Raw genomic sequence first — 25,728 nt, forward strand, 5'->3', positions numbered from 1 at the left:
ATGAATCCTAACTGTTTATATGATTTTGTCAGCATTTTATCAATATGTGGGATAAAAGTAAGTTTGCTATCCATAATCACACCAAGATCTCTAATTTCGGTTACTCTATTTAAGGTTTTACCCGATAAGTTGTAAGAATAATTAATTACATTTTTCTTTTTTGAGAAGGTGATAACATTGCATTTATCTAAGTTAAGAAACAAATTATTTATTTCACAGTAGCTGACTAAGTTGTTTAAATCATCTTGTAGCTTTTCACAATCGCTGATATTTTTAACTATCCTAAAAATCTTTGTATCATCTGCGTAAAGTAATAATTTAGAGTTCTGGATGTGATTAGTTATATCATTCACATAAAGAGTAAAGAGCAAAGGACCCAAGTGAGAGCCCTGAGGGACTCCTGAACCAACAGACATCCATTGAGATTGATAGCCCAACAAGACGACCGCCTGACTTCTGTTTTCTACGTAAGATTTAATCCAGCGAAAGAGATCGCCATGTATACCAAGTTTCCAAAGCTTAGATAATAGCGTATAATGACAAATTTTATCGAATGCCTTGGAAAAATCAGTATAAATAGCATCCACACTATGGCCATCGTCCATTGCAGCATAAATTTCATCAGTGAAGGTTAGTAAATTACTGTAGTTTTAAGCTAGTTATTAGTAATACCTTTGGATATATCCATTATTCTGTAAATAAAGTCGGATTGAAAATAATCATTGGGATTGTAAATTTCTAGATGATACTCGCCAAGGATATTTCGAAGTTTTTTGGGACTTTATTTCTCGATAAAGAACCAGATGGGTGAACTGCTAATGATATTAAAGTACAAACAAATTCTATAACGTTACATCAATTATCATCGTGATTGATCAATACAAGTCAACTTTAAAATTACTATCTATGTCAGAAGTAAAGCACTAGCAGGGAGTCCATAATAGAATGCAATAACTTAAACGAGGTAAGGACGACAGCAAATAAACGAATCATAGAAGACGTTCCGCCAATGATATTCGAGAAATAATATGTACACTAGAATAATCCCATACGTGCATAATTATACATATTAGACGTTAGGGGCACGTAATTGCAGGGTTTAGTTGGTGACACCACGACCACGATATGCCTCAGCAGCTTTTCGTGGGAGCTTTAGATACATGGCCACCCGCTGCTGGAATAACATTCCTCCTCCACTCAGGAACCTAAAAAAATTATTACATATTATTCAGGAGCCCTATTCTTTTACCAATTTGTTACGGTTTTGTTCTTAGTTTGTTAAATATCTACGACCTTGAAGATTGCTCCCACTGGTTGGTTCATGCGAAATTAATTCAAAGCTATGCGTGAGATTAGAGAATGCAAATCGGTTACAACCGTAACCGAAATAATCGGTTATGACCGATTATTTAAAAAAAAATTCATAACGAATTATTGAAAACTCGAATAACCGGTTACGGTTATTTTCGGTTATTTATTTATGACTTAAATTCTATGAATTGATCTTCTAATGACTACAAAATCCTACCTTTTTGGCTGTGACGCCTGTGACTATAATTTTTGTCACTCATGTACTTTAATAATGAAAATATAGGTACAATATTTACTTCCCTTATTTATGAAATATCTTGATTCAATATTGTATCACGTCCAAGGCCATATTTTAACTTTTACTGAAGTTGTGTGTTTTATTAAAAAAACGAAGACTTATACTTACATTTCCTGTACTCACAATACTGCACCTTTCTTTTCGTTTTTTTTTTAATACTCCATTGTAAATTTTTCATTTTCTGTCAAAAATAACCGTATCCGATTAGAACCGATCATCGGTTATTTTTCGGGCATAACCGTAACCTAAACCGGTTATGAAGTTTGGCCGGTTATTGCATTCCCTACATGAAATGCGCGCCAATCGCCAAGACGATGGTCGAGATTGTATCAAAGCAAATGTTAAATCTGAATTGACATTCTTTTTGCGTTTGTAGCTACTGCTTCAGAGCCCAGGATTCGCTTTTCGTCTTTTTGTCCTCAGTTTCCGGCAATGCCAGATTAAGAGGTCTGGAGGCCTCGGGGCAACAAAGGAGTGGAGGCCCCCTGGCCCCAAATTATAGGTATTTATCCATTTTATTTATGTTTAAATAAAATGGACAAATCTCCAGAGTCCCAAAGAGGGGCCCCCCTCTTTTGGGCTGTAGCCCCGGCACACACACACACACACACACACACACACACACACACACACACACACACATACACGCGCGCGCGCACGCACACACGCACGCACGCACGCGCACGCGCGCGCACACACACACACACACACACACACACACACACACACACACACATACACACACACACACACATGCACATCCGTCTCAGTCGACATTCACACCTTAAATTTAATGAAACAAATAAGAATTAACAGGAACAGTGTATCTGATTCTTATTGCATGTCTAAGCAATAGGTTAAAAACTGTGTAACTAGTAAATCTGTATACCCATACTTGTAGTTATAATATAATATATATATATATATAAATATGTACTAGTTGTAAATCTAGGGAAGAGCGGTGCCTCCCAACACAAGCATTGTTTTGCTTACCGGGCGGCTCCATCCCCTGCATCACAAAAATGTATATTTTTAAGAAATAAAGAATTTTGTTTTGTATTTGTATGTATATAGTGAGTGAGAAGTGCGACTGTGTGCAGGTTTCCCCCCGCAAAAAATAGCAGAAAGTTTTTTTTTTTTATCTGATTTTTATTGAGGCTTTGGACACTCTAGGTGAACATGTCAGCCTCATGGGTGCTTTCATGTACGGTAAGATATCGCTTAGGCTCCTTTTGCCTACTTTGAGCAACACCGGATTCCGACGTATCGGACGCCGGTACCATTGACGTATTAAAACAAATGGACGCCCAATGCCAAAGAAATATGTCAAAATATATGGAGCAAACTGATATGAGCCAGTGAGTAAGGTTGCCAGAGCTCAACGAGGGGGGGGGGCGGATTTAGGGTCGGCAACGCGCATGTAACTCCTTTGGAGACTGCTTATCATCAGGCGGGCCGTATGCTTGTTTGCCACCGACGAAGTATAAAAAAAAAATAGGAAATGCGTTCTAGTAGATGCTAATAACGCTTCTATGTATTTTTTTTTATCAAGATAAGTCTTTCATACAAAAGCAAACTTAATGCGATACAATTGAAGTGTCAAATTTGCAAACGCACGTTTCAAAATATTGAATACTATATGGTTAAATTACATTTTAATAAATTGATCATTTTATAAACGTCAGAATGAATAGCGAGTGAATTAATTATTAAATACCACCATCTACAACGAATTCACATTATTTCTGTTAAAATATCAATAGATATCATTGAAAAAAAATATATGTCATCGTTTTTTCTTGTTGTTTTGCGCATAAGCGCATTTTTTCACAGAACATTTCGTCATGTTTGACAGTTGTCGTTGTCGACGGCCGAAACGAGCCTGGGAGCAAAACTCGTACGGCCAGTTCTAAATAAATATCGATACAAAAAAGTGCCAAAAATATGTATACACGACTTTATTGCCCATACATTAAGGTAGTGTATACATATTATTGGCACTTTTTTCGTATCGATATTTTCAGACGTGACTGTACCCAAGCCGTTACTTTTGTGAAGCCATTTTTTTTGGTTGATTGTAAATCCAGTTAATTATACTACATCAATGGCTTGAGCCATTCTTAACTATCAAAACGGGGGTCCTCTTAATATTTTATCCCGGTTGCTTCCTCAGCTCAGGTTCCTTCCAGGGTCCGCTTTCCCTCTTGTTCTCCTAAACTTCGAAGTGTTCAACATCCTCTTTTGCAAGAATATTGGCGCGCAACATCAAGCCAGCTCATCCAGGGCTTTCCTTGTCTCTACAGTAACTGGTATGTATGTGTGCGTGAGCGCACCACCCCGCTTCCATGACTACATGTAATAACTAATAAACCAGTGTCACAAAATAAAAAAAGAACAGAAGGTCCGTTTTCGCCGTTCTTGAAAATACATACCTAAACTTGCCCGACTCACTAGGGTTGCTTCTGTATTAATTTCGAATTTTAAAAAGGAGTAGGTAATATAGGCTAGGTAGGTAGGTAGGCTGAATGCCAATTCATGGCAGGAAACCGCGCTGGATCGGGACAGGTGGCGTTCTCTCGTTTCGGAGGCCAAGATTCTTTTTGGATCGCTGAGCCAAAGCAGTTAGTAGGTAATATAAGTTTACAGACGTACATACATCGATTCGTTTATACATACATCTTATCATGTTTACATTCCTTAGAGACTGCATTTTGACGTACATGACAGTAGGTACCTACGTAGCGGCGGGGACGTCAAGTAAGCTACGCGCGCACAGCCCGACTAAGCTCTGCCCGAGAATGCCCGAGAACGCCTGTAAATGTAACGTCTGTGTGCGTAAATGTCACGTCTGTGTGCGTGCGGCGAAAATGGCACTTTGTACTGAGTGGACTCTCTGCTCCGGCGCGCGCCGCCGCTATTTACTTTATGCCAGTGTGTCTATATTAGCCATCGGTTGTTTCACTCGCACCCTTCCCGAATATAACAGTAACAACTGGAAAAGTGACCGTTATAAACTATAACAGTCACTTCTATAACTTATAGCAGACCGGGGACACCCAGATGAATTGAGACAACGTCCATATCTTGCCAACTAGGAAGTATATCAACAATACAATACAATTCTTTAATTATATTTATTGCTTACCAATATCGACGACCGGTCTGGCCTAGTGAGTAGTGACCCTGCCTATGAATCCGATGGTCCTGGGTTCGAATCCCGGTAAGGGCATTATTTGTGTGATGTACATAGATATTTGTTCCTGAGTAATGGATGCTTTTTATGTATTTAAGTATTTGCATATTATATATATCGTTGTCTGAGTACCCACAACACAAGCCTTCTTGGCTTACCGTGGGAATTAGTCAATTTGTGTAAGAATGTCCCTATAATATTTATTATTAATTTATTATTAATATATGAAAAAGAACATAACGTATAAATTAAAGCACACAAATTAGACTATGAACTGTGACTAATTAAATGAAGTTAACTCTTTTTCATAATTATTGATTACAAAATAAATAAAAGCCTAAACGTGCTTGATTTCAGAACGGCCTTGAAATAATTAAGCTTAATCTATCTATAGGAAACATTTCTGTTAAATATTTCTTTTAATTAAATAATCTTTAAGCGACTTCGTTTGCATCATTACACCGTGCCGCATGTGCTACGCCGTAGCCGCGCGTAGCACCCTCTACGCAGAATTACTGTGGACTACCATAAATTGTTACACAAACACAAATCCTACCTTTAAAAAAGTTCGGAAAAAATACGTTTTTTCTCACAATTTTTTTGATAATATTTTTTAACGCTGACTGTATTTTCAACAGTCATATCCCTACTCTGTTTCAGTGCTTATGAGCACTAATTGCAATCTTAATCACTATTAGCCAAGAGAATTTGAAATAGAGGTGGATTGTCAAAGAAAACTTTGTGGCTACAGTAAATTTAGCGCCATCTTTCGATACATTCCTAAAACTTTTAGAACGCCATTTGACTTTGATCCTTATTCTTTCACTGATAGTACTGTGAGTGATTTTAACACTAGACTATCGGTGGATCACGAAATGTCAGTGAACTGTTTTACTTTATACATTTTGGATTTTTTCTTTATGGCGAACTTTCTATTGCAAACATTTGGATGCATAGAAAAAAAACACAGAACTGGATGAACAAGAACGACCGTCAAACTTCAAAAGTGCGACCATAAATGAAATGCAAGTGTGTGCGTAAATTGTCTACGTGAGATCAATAGTGATGTCATTTTACAACATATTAATAATCTATCGGTGTTTGATTGCTTTATCGACTACTTTTTCAAATGTGTTTGTTTTTATTTAAAAAAATATATGAGTATTATTACTACTATTAGCGCTTACAGTAACTTCAATTTTATTTTTTATTTTGAATTTCATGCCTCTTTCTACTGACAAATTGGGTTGGGTGTATATACCCTGTGTACAAAGATACGCTGTCTTCTGTTTCCATGCGTTATAAAAGAAAAGCCGTGGAAAAGTGGCTAAAATGTAAGTAAAAGTGAAGTTTAAATTTACCGCTAAACATGTACGCACTTTAAAAAAAGTATTATAACAATCGTTAAGTCGGTTATCTTAATGATGTCTCGTGAAGAAATAATTACATACCTATTAATATACCGACGAGTTATCGATACAGTCATATGAACATTTTGTCAAGCCCTACCGTAAAGTAATATTTTAGGTTTTAACACAAAATATTCTAAATTATTGACTAAAATGAAGAAATATTAGGTAGCACACAACTGAAGAAAAACTGCTTTTTACACTTTTTATGCAGTTAATTTGATAAAATATCCTTATGAAAACTTCGCTCGGAATATTTTAATTACCTGTGAAATGAGTATTAGCCTGGGTTATTTGGCCCTGTGACAATCCGGCACACTACACGACACCATCTTCACTACATTACTTTATCAATAGTTTTATTCCTGATTCATGTACATTTTTTACATTAAAAAATACGGCAAAATGCTCGTGGCTGACTGCGGCCGACTTGTAACTCAAAAACGGTCACGTTTTCTTATGTAGTCTGCCTCTTTCGCACTCATGGGATGTTCATATAAGTTATGGCTTCCCTTTCGCACACTTCATCTGTCTTTAAGCGAAACGTTTGGTAGGTCTGTGGAAAAAAAAACAAGATTTTCGATAGACGGCTCTTTTATAAATATTTTTCTTACAAACCGTTTTTAGGGTTCCGTAGCCAAATGGCAAAAAACGGAACCCTTATAGATTCGTCATGTCCGTCTGTCTGTCCGTCTACAGGGGGGGGACACATTTTACCACTTTGGAAGTGTCTCTCGCGCAAACTATTCAGTTTAGAAAAAAAGCGGCCAAGTGCGAGTCGGATTAAGGGTTCCGTACCATTTATGACGTATTAAAAAAACTACTTACTAGATCTCGTTCAAACCAATTTTCGGTGGAAGTTTGCATGGGAATGTATATCATATATTTTTTTTGAATTTTCATTCTGTTATTTTAGAAGTTTCCAGGGGGGTGGGGGGGACACACATTTTGCACTTTGGAAGTGTCTCTCGCGCAAACTATTCAGTTTAGAAAAAAATTATACTAGAAACCTAAATATCATTTTTGAAGACCTATCCATAGATACACCACATGTATGGGTTTCATGAAAATATATATTTTTTTTAATTTTATGACGTCAAAAAAAAACTACTTACTAGATCTCGTTCAAACCAATTTTCGGTGGAAGTTTGCATGGCAATGTATATCATAATTTTTTTTTAGATTTTTCATTCAGTTATTTTAGAAGTTACTGGGGGGGGGGGGGGGGACACACATTTTACCACTTTGGAAGTGTCTCTCGCGCAAACTATTCAGTTTAGAAAAAAATGATATTATAAACCTCAATATCATTTTTAAAGACCTATCCATAGATACCCCACACGTATGGATTTGATGAAAACAGATTTTTTGAGTTTCAGTTCTAAGTATGGGGAACCCCCAAAATTTATTGTTTTTTTTTTTCTATTTTTGTGTAAACATCTTAATGCGGTTCATAGAATACATCTACTTACCAAGTTTGAACAGTATAGCTCTTATAGTTTCGGAAAAAAGTGGCTGTGACATAATCGGACAGATAGATGGATATGACGAATCTATAAGGGTTCCGTTTTTTTGCCATTTGGCTACGGAATCCTAAATATGATATTAGAAACCTAAATATCATTTTTGAAGACCTATCCATAGATATCCCACAGGTATGGGTTTGATGAAAAAAAAATTGAGTTTCAGTTCTAAGTATGGGGAACCCCCAAAATTTATTGTTTTTTTTTCTATTTTGTGTGAAAATCTTAATGCGATTCATAGAATATATCTACTGACCAAGTTTGAACAGTATAGTTCTTATAGTTTCGGAAAAAAGTGGCTGTGACATCAACGACCAGACAGACGGACATGACGAATCCATAAGGGTTTCGTTTTTTGCCATTTGGCTACGGAACCCTAATAAAAGAAAACTCGTATGTTAAGGCGTAAAACACTATTCACGTCTTAAATGTATTTCATTCGCTGCTTGTCGCTCCATCTGTACAAAGATAATTGAACTACTTACTTAGATACTGGAGCGCCGTTGTCGCATGCTTAGTGCAGCTACATCGCCTTTAGCGCCATATCGAGTTACGAGTTACGAACATTGAGCAAAAGGTGGCGCTAGTTACACGATATTTTATTTATTACACATTTTGCTTAAAAATTGCATGTAAATTAATATTTACATACAGTTTTTAAGCTTATATTGTTAAATAATTAATTATAATCTTAATTAATTGTAATCTTTTTTCTTAATTTCTGCTACAGCAAAGTTGTGATGTTAATAATAATAAAAAAATCTGATCTAAAAGTCTGAATCTGATTTAAAAATTTGCATTAGCTATATAACTATATTTATTTCAGTTAACATAACTTTTGTATTTTCCTTTTGTTGTGATACATAATTTGTATTGCATTATTGATATGTTTATGCGACTGTTTGGTTTCTAAATAAATTAAAAAAATAATAATAATAATTTTCCTGCAAATGTTACTACTGTTTGAGCGTATTGAGCTTAATAGGTTAGAAAACACAAAACGTATACTGAAAATGAAAACTCAACACTGCATTATTCATTTATTAGTTCTGACCTACGCCATAGATGGCGCCATCACGTAGCGCTTCGCGAAGATACAACACGCTATTAAGATTTTTCCCGGTTTGGTTGGGTGAGCCGCTTACCTTTGTACCGTTACTCTGGTTTCCCTTCAAAACGAATAAATCTTTCGCCTTTTACTAAAGATTTCCGTGGAGGGGAACACTCAAATGAGTCTAACTCAATTTTTTGCGGCTCTGCGTAAGCGGAGCTAATCCTAAACTTGAAAATTATGAAGTTATTAGAAGGTCCACAAATATATGATAAATAAGAATTTATAGATCAATGTCCCCACATTTTTCTATACGAATGAGATAAGAGTCTAGTCTAGTTATTAAATAAAATTGCCAAAACTTATATTTCGAGTTTTTATTAAAAGATTTTTTTTTGGGATATCTAATAGTTTGAATGCATTTTTGTTTCTTAACAAAAATCTGTCAGAAGTGAACTTTACTTTCTGATTTTAATTTACTTTTGCTTAGATTATTAAATTTTATGATTACTAGTGATCGGTTTTTTGGATTCGACATGGGGTGAATGACCTTAATCATTATGTTAGTATGGATATGCCCCGGGAATCCGGGCTTTATGTTGTTAGAAAAGGCAAAAAATACAATGTGTTTATTTTATTACACTTTAAAACCTCTAAGTAGCTGATAGACGAGTACTTACTCACCGTTCTTTTGTCTAAATCGAACAAATGAGCACAAGTGTTTACACTGACAGCTCATTTGCTGCCTCCAAAGTGGCACATTTTGTACCGTTTGGATAAAAGTTCGGCGAGTAAGTACGCGTGTCTATCAGCTATTATATGGTTACTACGGGTTAATTGTTTGAATAAATGAATTCGTTATCAAAAAGTCAATTACACTTCTTTCAACTGAGAGGTAGTTTGAGAAAAACAATGTCAAATGGTTTTATTGCTCACCAAAAATAATTAGAACTGAAATCCAGAGAAAATAATGAAATGTCTATGTCAAGATTTTGAAGTATTTTTTCCATCATGACAGATATATAAGCTAATAATTTTGTGGAGGTTTTAATATATTTTGCTTTAAATAAAATGTTGAGATTAGGAAAAGAATAAAAGTTTTTGTCTCAACTGGTTGCCATGTAAGAGTAAAAAATTCCTTAGAGATAATTTAAATTGTTTTATTTTTGTACGGTTTGTTCGGTATCGCGGGAAACTGTCGTATCTATATTAACTTTTCTACTTGATATCCCGCGAGGGAGAATCCAAATAACCGATCACTGATGATTACCGAAATAAATGTTTTCTATGATTATGATTTGGCATTTTTCTCTATTTTATTTCAAGGTTTTTAACTCTTCACATAATCGAGTGCCTATTTAGCATAAGTTTTATGCATAACAATTTACATACTTCTTTATTTATTTGATTCATTAACTAACTACCTATACTAAGCCATCGGTATCGCCGATTAATTACTTCAAAAATCGGTATCGTATCGGAAAAATTATGTGTAATTACATCCCAAATTTTTTTAAATAATTTACTACGTTACGTTTTGCGCATTTTTATACAAATAAATTATTTATAACGCCAAGTTACATGTCATGATTAGGTACATATTCGATTTAATACACATTATAATAACAAAAATTAATTAGACTTAAATCGACCGGGATATAAACCGTGATTACCTTTTAAGTCTAGTGAAACTAACCGTGAATCATTCAAAGCTGTAAAAAAATAATTAATCAAATTTTGGGAAATCATTACAAAACATGAATTTAGTGGTATAAGTACTGTTAGTGATTTCAACACTAGAGCCCCGCCGGAGTAGAGAGTAGAGGTTTTCCCGAGGGGCTACAGTATGGGGTTTAAAAAAAAGGAGTGTACTGGTTTTTAAGGGGTCAGCAACGCGCATGTAATATCTCTGGTGTTGCAGGCGTCCAAACTGCAGCTGCATAGGGCGGCAAAACAGGGTTTTTTTCCATTAAAAAAATACATTATGATTATTTAATAGAGCGGCGAATCTAATTGGCCCGGGCGCCAAGTATTAAATACGCCTCTGATCCTTAGACACCACAATAACAAAATCTATAGTTAGTTCCGCTCTATTTCCACAGATGGCGCCATCACGTAGTGCTTCACGGAATTAGATCGCGGTGTTAAGATTTTTCTCGGTTTGGTCGGGTCCGGCGCTCAGCTTTGGATAGTCACTCTGGTTTCCCTTCAAAACGAATAAATCTTTCGCCTTTTACTAAAGATTTCCGTGGAGGGGAACACTCAAATGAGTCTAACTCAATTTTTTGCGGCTCTGCGCAAGCGGAGCTAATTTAACTGATGTATGGAGTAGGAATCTAGGAATATACTGATATTTTTAGAAAAAAAATTTCTTTATAGAAGTTATTGAGTATTCCCAAAAAGTTTGTTATAATGAATAAGATTTCTTTGTCTGTAAATAGGATAAAATACAAATATCTGGCAGACCGACCTTTGCTCGGATAACATATAAAAATTCAAAAATTCGCGTTTTCCCAGAGATAAGACCTAGCAAAAACCCCCGTATAGCAAATTTCCTCAAAACCGCTATAGCCGCGTCCGAGATCCCCAAAAATACAAGAATTGCTCGTTTAAAGGTATAAAATAAGATTCAATTTAATTTAGATTTTTTAACACTATAGGACAGAATCTATGTTGTAAGGCAAAATTATCAGCCAAGACTCTTTTTTTTGACATACAAAATTTTCAGGACAATGCCGTGGCAATGAGAGAGAGGCAATACGGCTTGATTTATGCATTTTAACCTTTTTGACGCCAACGCCGAAGACGAATTAATCCGTCACACACCACAGAGCAACATAGACCTACGTGCATATGCATAAAGTTCAATTTCAATTTTGACACTTCGGTGAAGTTGCGTCCAAGTGACGGCTTTTGTGTTTGACATGGCGTCGAAAACGTAAAAGTTAGTGGTTGATTTTGATTAAATATTAAACACATTTACGCCCTATTTTCTATTAAGGTACCTTCAATATAAATAAAATAAATAAATATTACACAAATTGACTATAGTCCCACAGTAAGCTCAATAAAGCTTGTGTTGTGGGTACTTAGACAACGATTTATATATAATATATCAATATTTATAAATATTTAAATACATAGAAAACACCTATTAATATCCGTGCTCATCACACAAATAAATGCCAGGGTTTGAACCCGGGACCATCGGCTTCATAGGCAGGGTCACTACCCACTAGGCCAGACCGATCGTCAACAATATATTTCGAATATTATTTATTATTATATGTCAATATACTTCGAATCATCCACGATGACGCGCAGATTTAGATCAACGGCCCGATTCGAAGAATGATTAAGATCTTTAAAAGATCGATATCTAAACGACATGTCAAAACTTACGTTTATTCCGATTCCGCTGTGATCCCAATAAGATCTATCTACGATATTTCGGACGTTAAAGTGACATTGGTTGCTCGCATCGAGCTGCTTCTGTCAATTATACGACATACAACCAATATCGAAATGAGAACTTATCTAAACCAGAACTTATCGTTATCGTATCTCATTCATCGAATCGGGCCGTGAATCTAACCTTTGATACAAATACTTACAATTCATTTATTGTTGTAATAACATGTCAATACAACAAGGCACGCGTCTTCGTGAATGACACGATGTATAACAAGGTAAACAAATAACTTATAAACAGCAATGACCAGACTCGAACCCTGGCCTGGCCTACCACGCCCATTCCCGGTTAGTCACACGTCTTAACACAATGACAACCTTAGTATTTAATACTTAAATACCCGAACTCGACCTTAATTCCAAGGAGTAAAGTCTAGAATAAGTATACTTCATGAGTAATGATGAATATTTTATGGAGAAACTAGGGACAAATAAATATTAAAGACTGGCAGGCAGACTGGCAGGCAAACTAGATGGCATGTACCCTCACCCGCCTCCAAAAATAGTTGGGTGATTTTATGGTACTCTACTTATGGAAAACTAGGCGTTGGCGTTGAAAGTCCATGGTGTCCCATCAGCGTGCACAAGTTTTTTGCAGAAATGGCGAAGTGTCTGGTCGACTGTAACAGGTGACCGAAGAGCTGGCGGCTTCCTCGCACAACCTATCAGCATTGCGATACAACGAGGAAATGCAGAGCTCAACGGGGGCTGTTCAGCAACTCCAGCATCTGTAACTCCTCTGGAGTTGCAGGCGTTCATAGGCTACGGAGACTGCTTACCATCAGGCGGACCGTAAGCTAGTTTGCCACCGACGTAGTATTAAAAAAAATGCCGCCAGCGTCCTTGGTACAGTGCCTCAAGGGTACAGGGTCTATTTTAGAAGCGCTTCGTCGTTTTTTTGCACCCTCATAACTTGGGTTTGGATTATCAAAGATAAACAAAATTCTCGGGATATGATGTCAATAGTGGACCTATTAAACATAAAAAGTTTCAATTGCATAGCTTTTGTACTTTAGATTTTATTGATACCGAAAAAACTTGGATTTCGTAACTAACTCACTCACTTATTCACTGATGATCATCAAAACTCTTCCTGAATATGTGGCTTGGCCGTTTCGCTACCATCACATGGGCATAACGTGAAAAATGTATTCTTTGTTCATTACTTTTCTGTTATACAGTAGTTCTTGCAGCAACGAAACGGCCAAGCTACATATTTTGACTAAGGTGTAGAGTTAGTGAAATTAGGGCTTGTAGAGCTAGAAGCTTGGTCTACATGAGATCTGTCCGCGTAGCCAACGTTACAATCGTTAACGCTCCGAAGCGTAGCGTAGTCATCTCTCTCTATCATTCTTCCATAGTAGAGCGACAGTGACAGTTGCGCTTCGTTCGCTACTGAGCGTTAACGATTGGCACGTTGACTACGCACCCTGATAACTTTTTGACAGCGCGAGCCTTGTGGGTTCCTCTTGGCAACATTTTACATAAAAATATTTATGGTGGGACATCTATTATATAAATAAAGCATTTTTATATGGAAACGTACTATACAGTTCTATATTTGCCTGTCTCTGAGCGCCACTATAAATAGCCAGCGTGTATCCGTCTGCAAATTGATTGCTGTTCACATTATGAAAGGTCTTTTTTGTATAGAAACCTAGTGGCACTTACGTCGTTTTGTACAGTCAGCATAACGTAGTATGGCTGCGATGCGCTTGAGTGAGTCAATGTTAACGCCCGTTCCAAGCGAAACTTTGTAGGACACCGGTCTTATAAATAACTCTCCGTTAAGTAATTTTAATTGCCTAAATAACACGTTGTTTTTTAAGAGGGTAGAGCTTTTCAAATCTAACGAAATAACGGTAATTTTTCTATGAAATTCCATTTCTGGAGAAAACGGTTTCCACCAACTAAATCTTAACAAATCACTGTGATTTTGATGTCAATCGCTTCACCATAGTATATTGTAGGTTTAAAAGTTTCGCTTTTATGTTTTTTTTTTGTTTTGTAAATTTTGAAGAAAAAACGAAAACCTATACTTAAACCTAGTTTTTCATTGTGTCATTAACATACAAAAAAAATATGGAAAAGGGAAAATGTTTAGAACTGGAAAAACGTTTTCTCTTTTTGTATGGAACGATCACATTAAGCTTCCGAAGTATACCTTTATGTAATAATGTCAATTAATTTAAGGAAGCCCACAAAAATCTGTCAATAAAATGTTCATTAATTTAAATGACAAAAAAAGGATGAATATTTTTCGCTAAATTACTTCCAGTCAGATCCTTTATAAATATAGTACATTGTGCAACGGGGGGTAAGTTAAATTTTGCAAACGAGGTCTTTTAGATACACGACAGCCGCAGGCTGGAGTGCATTGAAGACTCGAGTTTTCAATATTCTTACCCCCGGAATTACACATAATGTTTGCGACTTGCGATGAAAAACTAAATTTTAAGCGAAATCATTCTCAAACATTTCAAACATCATACAGGTCAGGATCGAAGGCAAAGGCCTATACGGCATTCAGCCACGATTGGAAATTCTGCAAAAATATTTTAAACGGCTGTTAAATTAATCGAATGCAATATTTTTAAGATAAACAATAAAAGTAAATTATAAACGTTAGTATTTTAAATTAAAACTCATTTATAACTACTTGGTTCGTATGAATTAGTGACCTAATTTAAAAACAAAAGCTATAACTTTTTTTTCACAATTCATAACTCCCGCAGAAACAATACACGCCTTTGTCCTTCAGTATACCTGCATGAAAGAAGATCTTTTTCGAGCAAGTATGATGAAAAATTATCAAGTCAGCTACAATCGTAAACCGATTGAAATACCACTGCCTACGCCAACATCGTCACTCAATGTGGAAAAGTCACGTCAAACGTCATAACGTCAACGATGACATACATTTCCAAACGTTGGTCATTGACGCATTGCATGCGTCATTCAGCGTCATAATTTTCGCACGATGGTTAAAATACATATTTCGACTTGATGACGTTGAAATAAGGTTCAAAATGTAAACATTCTTTCGACATTTTCTTCCGAACATATCCGAAAGTAGCGTTGAGAAACACACATTCCAATATCAAAAACTTGTCATTCTTTTTGACAGAAAGTTCAAACTTTATCGACAGATTTTTGTAAGTTGAATCTCATTGTTTGTAATAGGCAAATTTTTGCATTTTTATTAATTATTTGCAGAAAAAAAAATCGTACTTAAATATATAGGTACATATTCATATAAATATGTAGGTGCACATATGAAATCGAGTAATTTTGTTTTTTTTTACAAGTCACGTTCCTAACTATTTAAAACTTTTTTTGTTCATCACTATTACTGGTTTCCTATTGACATAAATACATTAAATATTCAATAAGTAATAGTGAGTTAATTCGTACTTATTCAAACTAAAAATGATAGATTTTTATGTTATTGTCTCGATAAAAATGTATGTATGTAAACTACCTTAATTAGAGTTTTTAAGGAACATTACTTCTGCAAGATTAAATGTATTAATTATTCATACAATTATTACAACTACTTAGTAATTAAAAACTAGTGTGAATAGTTGTGAAGACTGAAAAGTAATTTATTTATTAAATTTAATTAAAAACGACTTTAACCCGACTCGTTTCAGAAAACTTTGGATAGATGGCGCTAGTAGTACACAGTTAGGACTATCTCTGGTGTATGTATAAAAATGACAATGATTCAATAATATTTATTAGAATATTTGTTCAAACTAAGAATAATACTTTTGTTGTTTTATTATCAATTGTATACTTATATAATATTCTGGCGCATATGTTAATTTCAGCATCGCAAAATATTAAAATTTGCGAATTACTTTCTTCCCCTAGATGTCTCATATTATTCAGTATTGGGTGGTGTGAGCAAAAGTGGAGTATTATCACAACTTTCAAAATGAAGTTCTCACAGTTAGTTATAGAAAACAATAACAGATGGCGCTAGTAGTCTCCTACTATGAGACCTAGTTTATATAATTCCTTTGGAAATACAATCAATGGGTAGGATTATGTAAAAAAATCATGAAGAGTCTGTGCGGAATGAGAAGAGTCGTGGAATGTATGGGGCCCAATAGTTCCAATACATTCCACGACTCTTTCCAAACAGACTCTAAGTGCTTAGGTGTTTTGTTAATACGATACTTATGGAGTTATGGACTTAATGTTCAAACTTATTAGTTGCTCTAGTCTGTTGCCCGCAGTCAAACCATAGAGTTGATAGAGGCGCTTTTATATAAGCCATCCTGTAAAACGGCGCAAAAATAATTATATTAATTAAAATAAGTATAATGCTTTAATAAATTTTGTGCAAACATTAGATGTGGCTATATAATATACAGTCAGCAAAATTATTAACTCTCTTTATACAAATATGTACGCAGAGATGCTAAGCTGATAGTTTGCCGACTGTACAAATACCTCTTAAGAATTGTTATTCAACATTCAGGAATAGAATAACAAACAAAAGATTTCCGCAAAAAAATTGTCACTTTAACAATACTAATAAACGACTTTATGTTCTTCGCGTAAAAGTTTACAATTAAGCTACAAAAATTAAAACAATAAGCCCAATTTCTTGGCAAATATCCACGTATATTTTATTATAATATTTTTAACGTTACAGCACAAATTAAGTTCGAATTCGAACATTACGAATACGAACTTTCACCAATACAATGCTATTCTTGATTTGAAAAGAAATTAAGTCACTTTAAAATCCGATTTAATTTAAGCTTTGAGTCGAGCAATTAAAGTTCAAATTGCTATAAACTAGTTTTTGGGATTGTTCTTTTTTAATTGGCCCAACGATGTAACGGTCTGTCGCAATGAAACGCACTACTAAAAGCGAATCTTCGGAATTGACACCCAATTTTAAACCTTGGGAAGTAATGTTAAAGTTCATTTTTAAATGAGTTTATCGTCGATTATTCCTCGCTCTATGTAGAGTAGAGTGCGAAGGTTTGATGCATTCCATAGAGGTTATAGTATTATTTTCGCTAGTTCATATACTATTACATATACTAAAGTATAATGTAAAATAGGCAAATATTTTTGATAGTTTGTATGGTGTATTTAAAAATAAAATTATTTAGTAGACAGTTGTTAACCTTCATTGACTCTATGTTAACCTGTAGCGCACCTTCCATCGCGATGAGAATATTCCATAACTGAAACAATCAATAGAATTAATATAAGATAACAAATAAATTATTATGTATTAGATTTGCATTTGATTTCCACAGTAATTACCTGCAATCTTTCTGGCGCTCAAACATTTCCCTAGAACATTCCAACACACCTACTCGTATTGTATTGCATAGTGCATCCGTACCAGCCTGTTACCAATTCCGCGTGGAGATACTACGATCCTAATAAACAATAGAAAGGATGCGTTAGTTAGAGGTCGTTGACTGTCAAAATAGTGGTCCGTTGCAGCCGTCATTGAGCGCGCGCTCTAGTGCATGCGACCTTGCCCGCTACGGCCGCTACGTCACCGGGGGCGCGCCGGTGACGTCACGCTCGTCACTCGACGTTCACGTGAACAGCACGCGCCACCACGCAGCCGCTGCGTGATCACCCGCCCGTGATTGGTCCACACTCGCCAAGCCACAACTCCCCGCCCCCCGCAACACCGCACCTCGACCACCAGCTACTCGCGAAGCGGTTTATTCGTACGCCGCTCGCCGACTTGAACGCACGGCTCCCAAACTGTGCAGCGCGCTACGGAAATTCAAGTTTTGTGAATTAAAACAGAAAGTTTCAACTCTTTGGATGATAATAAACTGAACGCCATGTCTACCTTTATTGAAGTTTGTGGTCCTCTCTCGCCACCGTCTACGCCTCCTTTAGTGGAAAACAAAGTAAGTTTCGCGATGTTTTGAAAAATATACAAAACTTTTTTACCCTAAAAAAAAAAAAATAGTCTGTCTAAAATCTGTGTCAGGAATTATTACGAAAATAATTCGTTGTGCCGTTTGTGCAATCGAAAGTGTGCGGCCACGGCGCGATCACGCCGAGCGCGCGTGATATAGTCAACCGTTCACTTATGTGTCTGTCTTTGTCCCACAGGTTGAGCTGCCTTTGAAGAAGGCTGCGGTGAAACGCGCCCGGGAGTCTCCGGGCCTGGGAGGCCTGGTGACTCCGCAACCGTCGGACTCCGAGGGGGAAGATGAGTTCAGCAAGCGCTCCCGTTGCGAACTCGCCCGCCTACTGCTGACCCCTCCGCCCGAGTGCAACCGACCCTCAGTGATAATGCGTGCCCACAAGGACGGGACCTGCAGTCCCGAGCCTCTCCCCCCACCGCCGCAAGACGTCAACATATTAAAAACCTTAAAATTCAAAATGAACCGCGGACACAGTTATTCATACGCGAAATACATCGCGAGCCAGCAAAGTCCGCCCGCGCCGCCTTCACCTCCTTCGCCACCGGTCGAGCGCGTACCTACTCCTACTGAAAGCCCTAAACAACCGAGGATTGAAGAGCCTCGAGTTCCGGCAACACCCACCGCCTCCACCCCCGGCTGGGTGCCTCTTGCGCCTCGCCCAACCTCTGCCGTCATCGTCCCCGGCGCGCTACTCCCTACAACGGCGCTGTGGCTCGTCGCTCCTGCACCTGCCGCGCGAAGACGTCTATATGAGTGTTCTTATGAAGGCTGCGGGAAAAACTACTTCAAATCCTCCCATCTGAAGGCCCACGCCCGAACACACACTGGAGAAAGACCTTTTAAATGCGCCTGGCCCGGGTGCGAGCGTCGCTTCTCTCGCTCGGATGAACTCTCCAGACACAAACGCACACACACGGGTGAAAAGAAGTTCGTTTGTCGAGTTTGCAACCGTCGTTTCATGCGTTCAGACCACTTGGCGAAGCACGTCAAACGCCACGCCAAGGAACGGGCGCCGCCGGCGCCGGTCCTGCGGCTGCTCCCCACGCCAACCCTGGCGATGCCGACGCACTAATACTGCAGCAATACTACTGTGATTCAGATCTCATGATCGTTACCTAGTTGTAGTCCTTCTTTAAGACTGTCCTGACTACTTAAGTAGTTTTTAGCTTTAAGTCCATGTATGTTAGCTGAAAAGCTATGATTAAAAGAAAGATTTTTTTACATAAAACTTTGTTGTTTCACTTCACTTCTAACGTCGAAATCACTTCACAACACTGCAGATCCAAACACTGTAATCCTGAGAGACTGCACATTGGAGTTTTTGACCAGCCGCGGCGAAAGGATAGCTAAGAAGCGCTTAAGAGTCTTCGGTCAAAAAGTCTATTGTGTAAAACTGACTCTTAAGGCTTTTCTTGAAGAACTAGAGCCTTAAGATTCAGTACTTGAAGTACTAAAGGAGGCAAGTGCTCCGGGCCGCCGAGGCAGGACTGAGGACGGATCCTCCGTCAGCCCGCGCGTTGATAACGCTACTTGCTTATCTCTGCGATATACTGTTGACGACAGCAGAACTATCTAAGAAGGACATAATGCTACGACTCTATTGTTAAAATAATAAGACTTTCTTTAAAACACCTTGCATAGATACTTTTGCTGTTGAGGAGACATGCTGAATTAGCGTGTTAGTTATTTTCATTGAAAATACCTTATGAAATGAGGTATTACTGGGTGTTTGAAAGAATATTATTTGCATTACAATAAAATACAAATATTGCAGTTACTCCTTATTACCTCTTTAAAAGAATGAATATACAACTCAGCCTGACTACAAGAGACAAGAGGAAAGGCAGACAACAGACTGTCTTATTGCGTAAGGGTGCGATATTTTCTATCTAAACTTTGGGTAGCGAAAAACGGGTCAAATACCTACAACCAAAACAGCAACCGAATATATATGCCATATCTACTCTACATATTCTAAACTATGTCGAGTTAGTTATTATTTTAATAATTTAACATACTATTAGTTTAAAACAGTATGGTGTAATTTCAAGTAATAAAATCAGGACATACCTACCTTGGTATAACCTGATTTTATTACATAACTAAAAAAAATCTGCCTTAAAAACACCAAGTACAATCAGAGGTTGCCGATCATTATTTAGAACTATACCGCACTAGCATTACAAATGTTACAATTCGTCAGCAATCTGAATTTTTGCGTTTTGTAAAACGACAAGGTATTAATAATTTCCAGGTACTTTAAAAGGGTGTTTAAGCAATGCTATCTGACGTAAAGAGAGCAAATGTTACATGAGAAAAAACCCCGGTTCATAAATTATACTAATTACATTTACCAATTACAATTACCAATCACTTTAAATTTGACCTCTAGTCACGCATATGTGTTACATATCTAGAGAATCTGAAATTTACAGGAAATTTAAATGGCCAATTTTCTTGCTACCCCCGAACCTCAAAATAAAGGACATTTAAAGCTAAAAACTTAAATGAAACAAAAGGTCAAAAAAGGCGGTAAAGGTTAATTTATTTAAAAGGTTAAGGTCTACCTATTTGAGAAAAGGTTAAGTGCTTATGGGGATTACTACTAAATGAAACATTCCTACGCTCACTGGTTTAGCTTTTTGATATATTTATAGGTGTATGACCCACTCAATTTAGTTTTCGATATGTCTCGCGTATAGGGTTGCCCAAAGTTAAAGGCTAATTTTCTGATTCAACGCATAAGGGTTCAAAAGTTTAGAATAGACTTACGTATAAGAAAGTAACAGCTCTTTTTTATCCTGTGTGATAAAATCTTTAGCTACACACAATGCTGTGTAGTTAATTATTGTCCACGAGTGTGAAAACTTTTGTTAAAAATCTGTGTATGACGGAGGTAATGAGTCTTATAGCGACCATCAACGATTTCACCATCCTCACCACAAGTTGTGATTACGTATTTGGCCCCCCAGAATAAGAAGTTCTTCAAACCAGCCCAATTTTATCCAAACCTAGGTAATAAAAAATCTACAACAAAAAAAAACGCACCCGAATTTATAGGTCTGACTACAACAACTTTCTTGACATATCGCTGACAACAATTTTCATGATATACACAAATCGTACCCGTTTACTACTTCACCATCGCTCGCTTGAAAGCCTTTTCGACCTTTCATACCACATTTTTATAAGTTTCTTTACGACTATTACCTACAAACCGTAGAAACCCACTTGATTACACATCGAAAAACTCTGCGCTAGCACTAGGTGATAATATCGCTTCGCTCACGCCTCGCGTGAAAGCGTTTTTGAACTATGACACCACATTTTCATAAATTAGCTAACGCCATAGGATAACAAAAAAATTCATACCAACAGTACCCGTTCCTCTTGACTTCAATTTACAAACACTCCGGCACTAGGTGATAGCATCGCACGGTTGCGTGAAAGCGTTTTTGAACTGTGACGTCCGCGCACGCGGCGCGGGCGTGGCGCGGCCGTGCCCGCAGTGTGACAGGCCCGTCTGACGTCAGAACAACACTCCTACGTCCTTCGAAGAACGAAACTGTTGCAAATTTTGCTTTGTTGACATTCATGATTTTTGATGGCGTCTACATAACTGCAACTGTTGAAGTTGATGTTGAAATGAACCCATATACATACTTACGATTACCAAGTTATGATTATGACCGTGCCCGCGGTGTGACAGGCCTGCGTGCAGCCTGCGTGTCATCAGCACAAGCACTACTACATCCTTCTAAGAACGAAGCTAACTGATGATACTCGTAATGTATTTGAATTTGGTTTGGTTTTTGGGTTTATTTTCTTATGTTGGCTTGGGAACCCCGTCCGTCGTTTAATGCAAGGAGTGGGTTGTAACATCTGATTATTATTGTGTTCACGTCGTGACAATCGGCGTGACATCAGCGGTAGCATACCTATACCTTAGTACTGCCACTACTACCAATATTAAAATAGTGCCTCTGTGAGCTGTACACCTCGCAAATCCCCATGGCTATGGCTCCGCTATTTTGTATTTTTTCCGAAAACTGAATCAATTATAAGTAATATCAATTAAAACTTTAATAAAGCCCCCACAAATAGTTAAAAAAATCTAAATTTCACGAGAATCGGTTGACATGTGCTGCATATGCAGACGAGAATATCCAGAAAGCATTTTTGCCTGATGAATCGCTAACGCTCGGTCAGTTCAAAAAGGTTTGTGTTTATGTTCTTCGAAATTGCAACACTGACGCGGGTTTATTTATTATTATTAACTTAACGCTTATGCTTTCGAACTCCAATGGTCTGACGTCAACGCTAACACCTACGTTCTTTGAAGCTGTTGCAAGCCATACTTGTGTAAAAAAAAAGCGGCCAAGTGCGAGTCGGACTCGCCCATGAAGGGTTCCGTACCATTTATGACGTATTAAAAAAACTACTTACTAGATCTCGTTCAAACCAATTTTCGGTGGAAGTTTGCATGGCAATGTATATCATATATTTTTTTTAGATTTTTCATTCTGTTATTTTAGAAGTTACGGGGGTGGGGGGGGACACACATTTTACCACTTTGGAAGTGTCTCTCGCGCAAACTATTCAGTTTAGAAAAAAATGATATTATAAACCTCAATATCATTTTTGAAGACCTATCCATAGATACCCCACACGTATGGGTTTGATGAAAAAAGATTTTTTGAGTTTCAGTTCTAAGTATGGGGAACCCCCAATTTTTTTTGTTTTTTTTTCTATTTTTGTGTAAAAATCCTAATGCGGTTCATAGAATACATCTACTTACCAAGTTTGAACAGTATAGCTCTTATAGTTTCGGAAAAAAGTGGCGGTGACATAATCGGACAGACAGACGGACATGACGAATCTATAAGGGTTCCGTTTTTTGCCATTTGGCTACGGAACCCTATGTGATAATCTTTTATATGACGTCAATTATATCTACGCTTTTTGAAGTTTGAACATATTTGCTCCTATTTTTCACTAGATAACAAAAGGTGGAGTTTGGCAAAAAAGTTTGAGAAACTTAAGCCCGCATCCGCATTCAAGGTAAAAAATGCAATTAAAGGAAAAAACAACACTTATACATATATCTTATAAAACAAAGTCACCCGCTGCGTCTATCTGTCTGTATGTATGTATGTTCGCGATAAACTTAAAAACTACTGTACGAATTTTCATCTACGAGTATAGTCGTTCGATTTGAAGCTGACCCGGAGCAGCTAATTTTTTGTCTATTGTTAACTAAAACCGCGCGTGCCACTACCTGCAAAAAAAGGGTCGTATAATTCTAATTGACAACTGAGCGCGGGCTAGTCCAACGCTCAAAAAACCAGTGTAGTTGCGCTCTCCGATAACGCGCCTTTGTTCCGCATATCGAGTACTCATTTTAGACTAGTTCGATATTGTTCGACTCGCCGGCACTCAGTAACCGCAGAAGGACCACACAAGAAATCGCAAATTATTTTTCCATTTGTTCATTTTGATTCTTATTTCAATTACCATAGGAGTTGTAATTAAATAACTGGTTAAAGTGACCGGTTATTTAATTACAACTCCTATGGTAAAGGTAGTAGCACGCACGGTTTTAATAAACAATAGACAAAGGATTAGCCACTCGGGGCCAACTTCAAATTTAACTACTTACTATATAAATAGAGTGATTCTTGAGGAAGGTTTAGGTGTATAATTTGTAATCTCGTGCGAAGCCGGGGCGGATCGCAAAGTGTGTACTATTTTCAAATACGCACACGCCCCCTCGCCGGATATCTTACTTTTGGATGTTCTTGGCTGCCCTGGCCTGACGATAGTAGTTTTTGTCGCTAACTGTACTTGTCTTCAACAACCATCTACTACACATCCAGACGATTGAAACAAACCCAAAAATAGGTAATAAACAGACATAGAAGTTTTTGTGGCAAAATAAAGTGATTGGCTAATCTCAAATAATTTCACTAGTTTAATGTTTTTTTTTTAAATTTCGTGGTCATCAAGTTATATTCCGCAATACATTATCATTAAACATTTTATGAATGTATTTCAGTCACGGAGGACATGGGAACTCGTACGCAATTTTACGATAATTTAACTTAATCAAAAATAATGTCTCCAATTTTAGACTTTATTCCATCGTATTAGATTACTTGCGTATCTATATGTGTAATGTAATGTTATGAAAAACATAAACCATGGTATCAAAACATTTAATGTTTGTATGATTATTATCAGCCTATGGGTTCGATTGAAGTAATCAATGATTGCGTAATTTTAATGATAAACAAAATAAATTAAGTTTGTATTAATTTTTCCTAAGAGTTAGGATTGTTAAAACTTAAAAGTAGTGCAAAAGCTCTTAGATATGAAGATTATTTTTTTAACAAACGTCAGCGTATCCTAGATTAAACCGTATTTTATTTTATTAATTATAATCAATTTATTTGAATTGTAATATAAGCTACAGTGAACAAACTTGAGTTTACAACCCTAATATTTAAAGAAATTAAGTGCTTTTTCGCATTATTTCAATATCACGCTAACTCCATGAGATTTTATATACCTTTTCTCAGTTATTTCTGATTACGTTAACAGCACCAATCATGGGACACTTAAGAGAAAAATTGGAGTATTTTTGATATTTCACCGACATCTGTAAAATTACTACCGCTTTATGCTTTAAAAATTGAATTTCCAATTCGTCCTTTATATTTTCTATGTATTTAATGAAAGCTACCTACTGCAATTGGTTTAAATATTATTAACAAATTAAAATGTTTTTTTTTCTCCAGTCATGGGATGTGTGACGCCATTAAGTAATTTACAAACTAACAAATATCAATGAAAAATTAAACTTACTTAAGCAGCTTTTGGGTTCTTGTTTATGGTAAAATGTTGCCAGCGTTTAAAAACTGATGGTAAATACTTGTTTTACAGCATTTGTCTATACCATCTCACTACTGGTGCCTGTTCCATTATAGGGGTGTTTACTATAGTTGGAAATATTTTTATAACACACAACATATCTAGATACACCTGTATTTCATCAAATAAAACTTCGGAACTTATGTACGAAATGTCATTTGATATTTACCACTAGCTTTTCGGTGAAGGAAAACATCGTGAGGAAACCTGCATACCTACATCTGCGAAGAAATTTAAAGGTGTATGTGATGTCGCCAATCCGCATTGGGCTAGCGTGGGGACTATAGCCAGAGTCCTCTCGCACAGAGGAGGCCTGTGCCCAGCAGTGGGACGTATATAGGCTGAATTATTATTATTATTATAAAAAAATTACCCCACTCCCAACTCTCGAGAAGTAACTCTATATGATCCAAACCTTTACCCAGAAGCTCGGACCACCCTGCCCCTGGCCTGTACTGCACATACATTGAGTATATGTATAATGCAACATCTCATGCATTGAGAATCTCAGCGACATCTAAGGCTTGTTTTGTAGTCCTTATAAGGAAAATTCCATAAAGTATCCTCGCTATGCGATAATAAAGACCTCACCGTAACGATCAGACTGACTTTGCT

The 25,728-nt window shown here is 36.8% G+C and overlaps 1 protein-coding gene and 2 non-coding genes across 3 annotated transcripts; all 3 read left to right on the forward strand.

Annotated features, from left to right (window-relative positions):
* Positions 1–8,889: 8,889 nt before the first annotated feature.
* LOC133518503 (U5 spliceosomal RNA) lies at positions 8,890–9,005 on the forward strand. Its single transcript, XR_009799491.1, has one exon. It is a non-coding gene; the product is annotated as a U5 spliceosomal RNA (small nuclear RNA).
* Positions 9,006–10,977: 1,972 nt separating this feature from the next.
* Positions 10,978–11,093, forward strand: LOC133518504 (U5 spliceosomal RNA). The gene has a single exon (XR_009799492.1). It is a non-coding gene; the product is annotated as a U5 spliceosomal RNA (small nuclear RNA).
* Positions 11,094–17,969: 6,876 nt separating this feature from the next.
* On the forward strand, positions 17,970–19,411 carry LOC133518446 (Krueppel-like factor 10). Its single transcript, XM_061852132.1, has 2 exons — positions 17,970–18,159; positions 18,368–19,411. The coding sequence occupies exons 1-2, from the start codon at positions 18,091–18,093 to the stop codon at positions 19,253–19,255; spliced, it is 957 nt and encodes a 318-aa protein (XP_061708116.1). The 5' UTR covers positions 17,970–18,090; the 3' UTR covers positions 19,256–19,411.
* The last annotated feature ends 6,317 nt before the right edge of the window (positions 19,412–25,728 follow it).

The sequence above is a fragment of the Cydia pomonella genome, chromosome 5 (assembly GCF_033807575.1).
Source record: "Cydia pomonella isolate Wapato2018A chromosome 5, ilCydPomo1, whole genome shotgun sequence".
Lineage (NCBI taxonomy): Eukaryota > Metazoa > Arthropoda > Insecta > Lepidoptera > Tortricidae > Cydia > Cydia pomonella.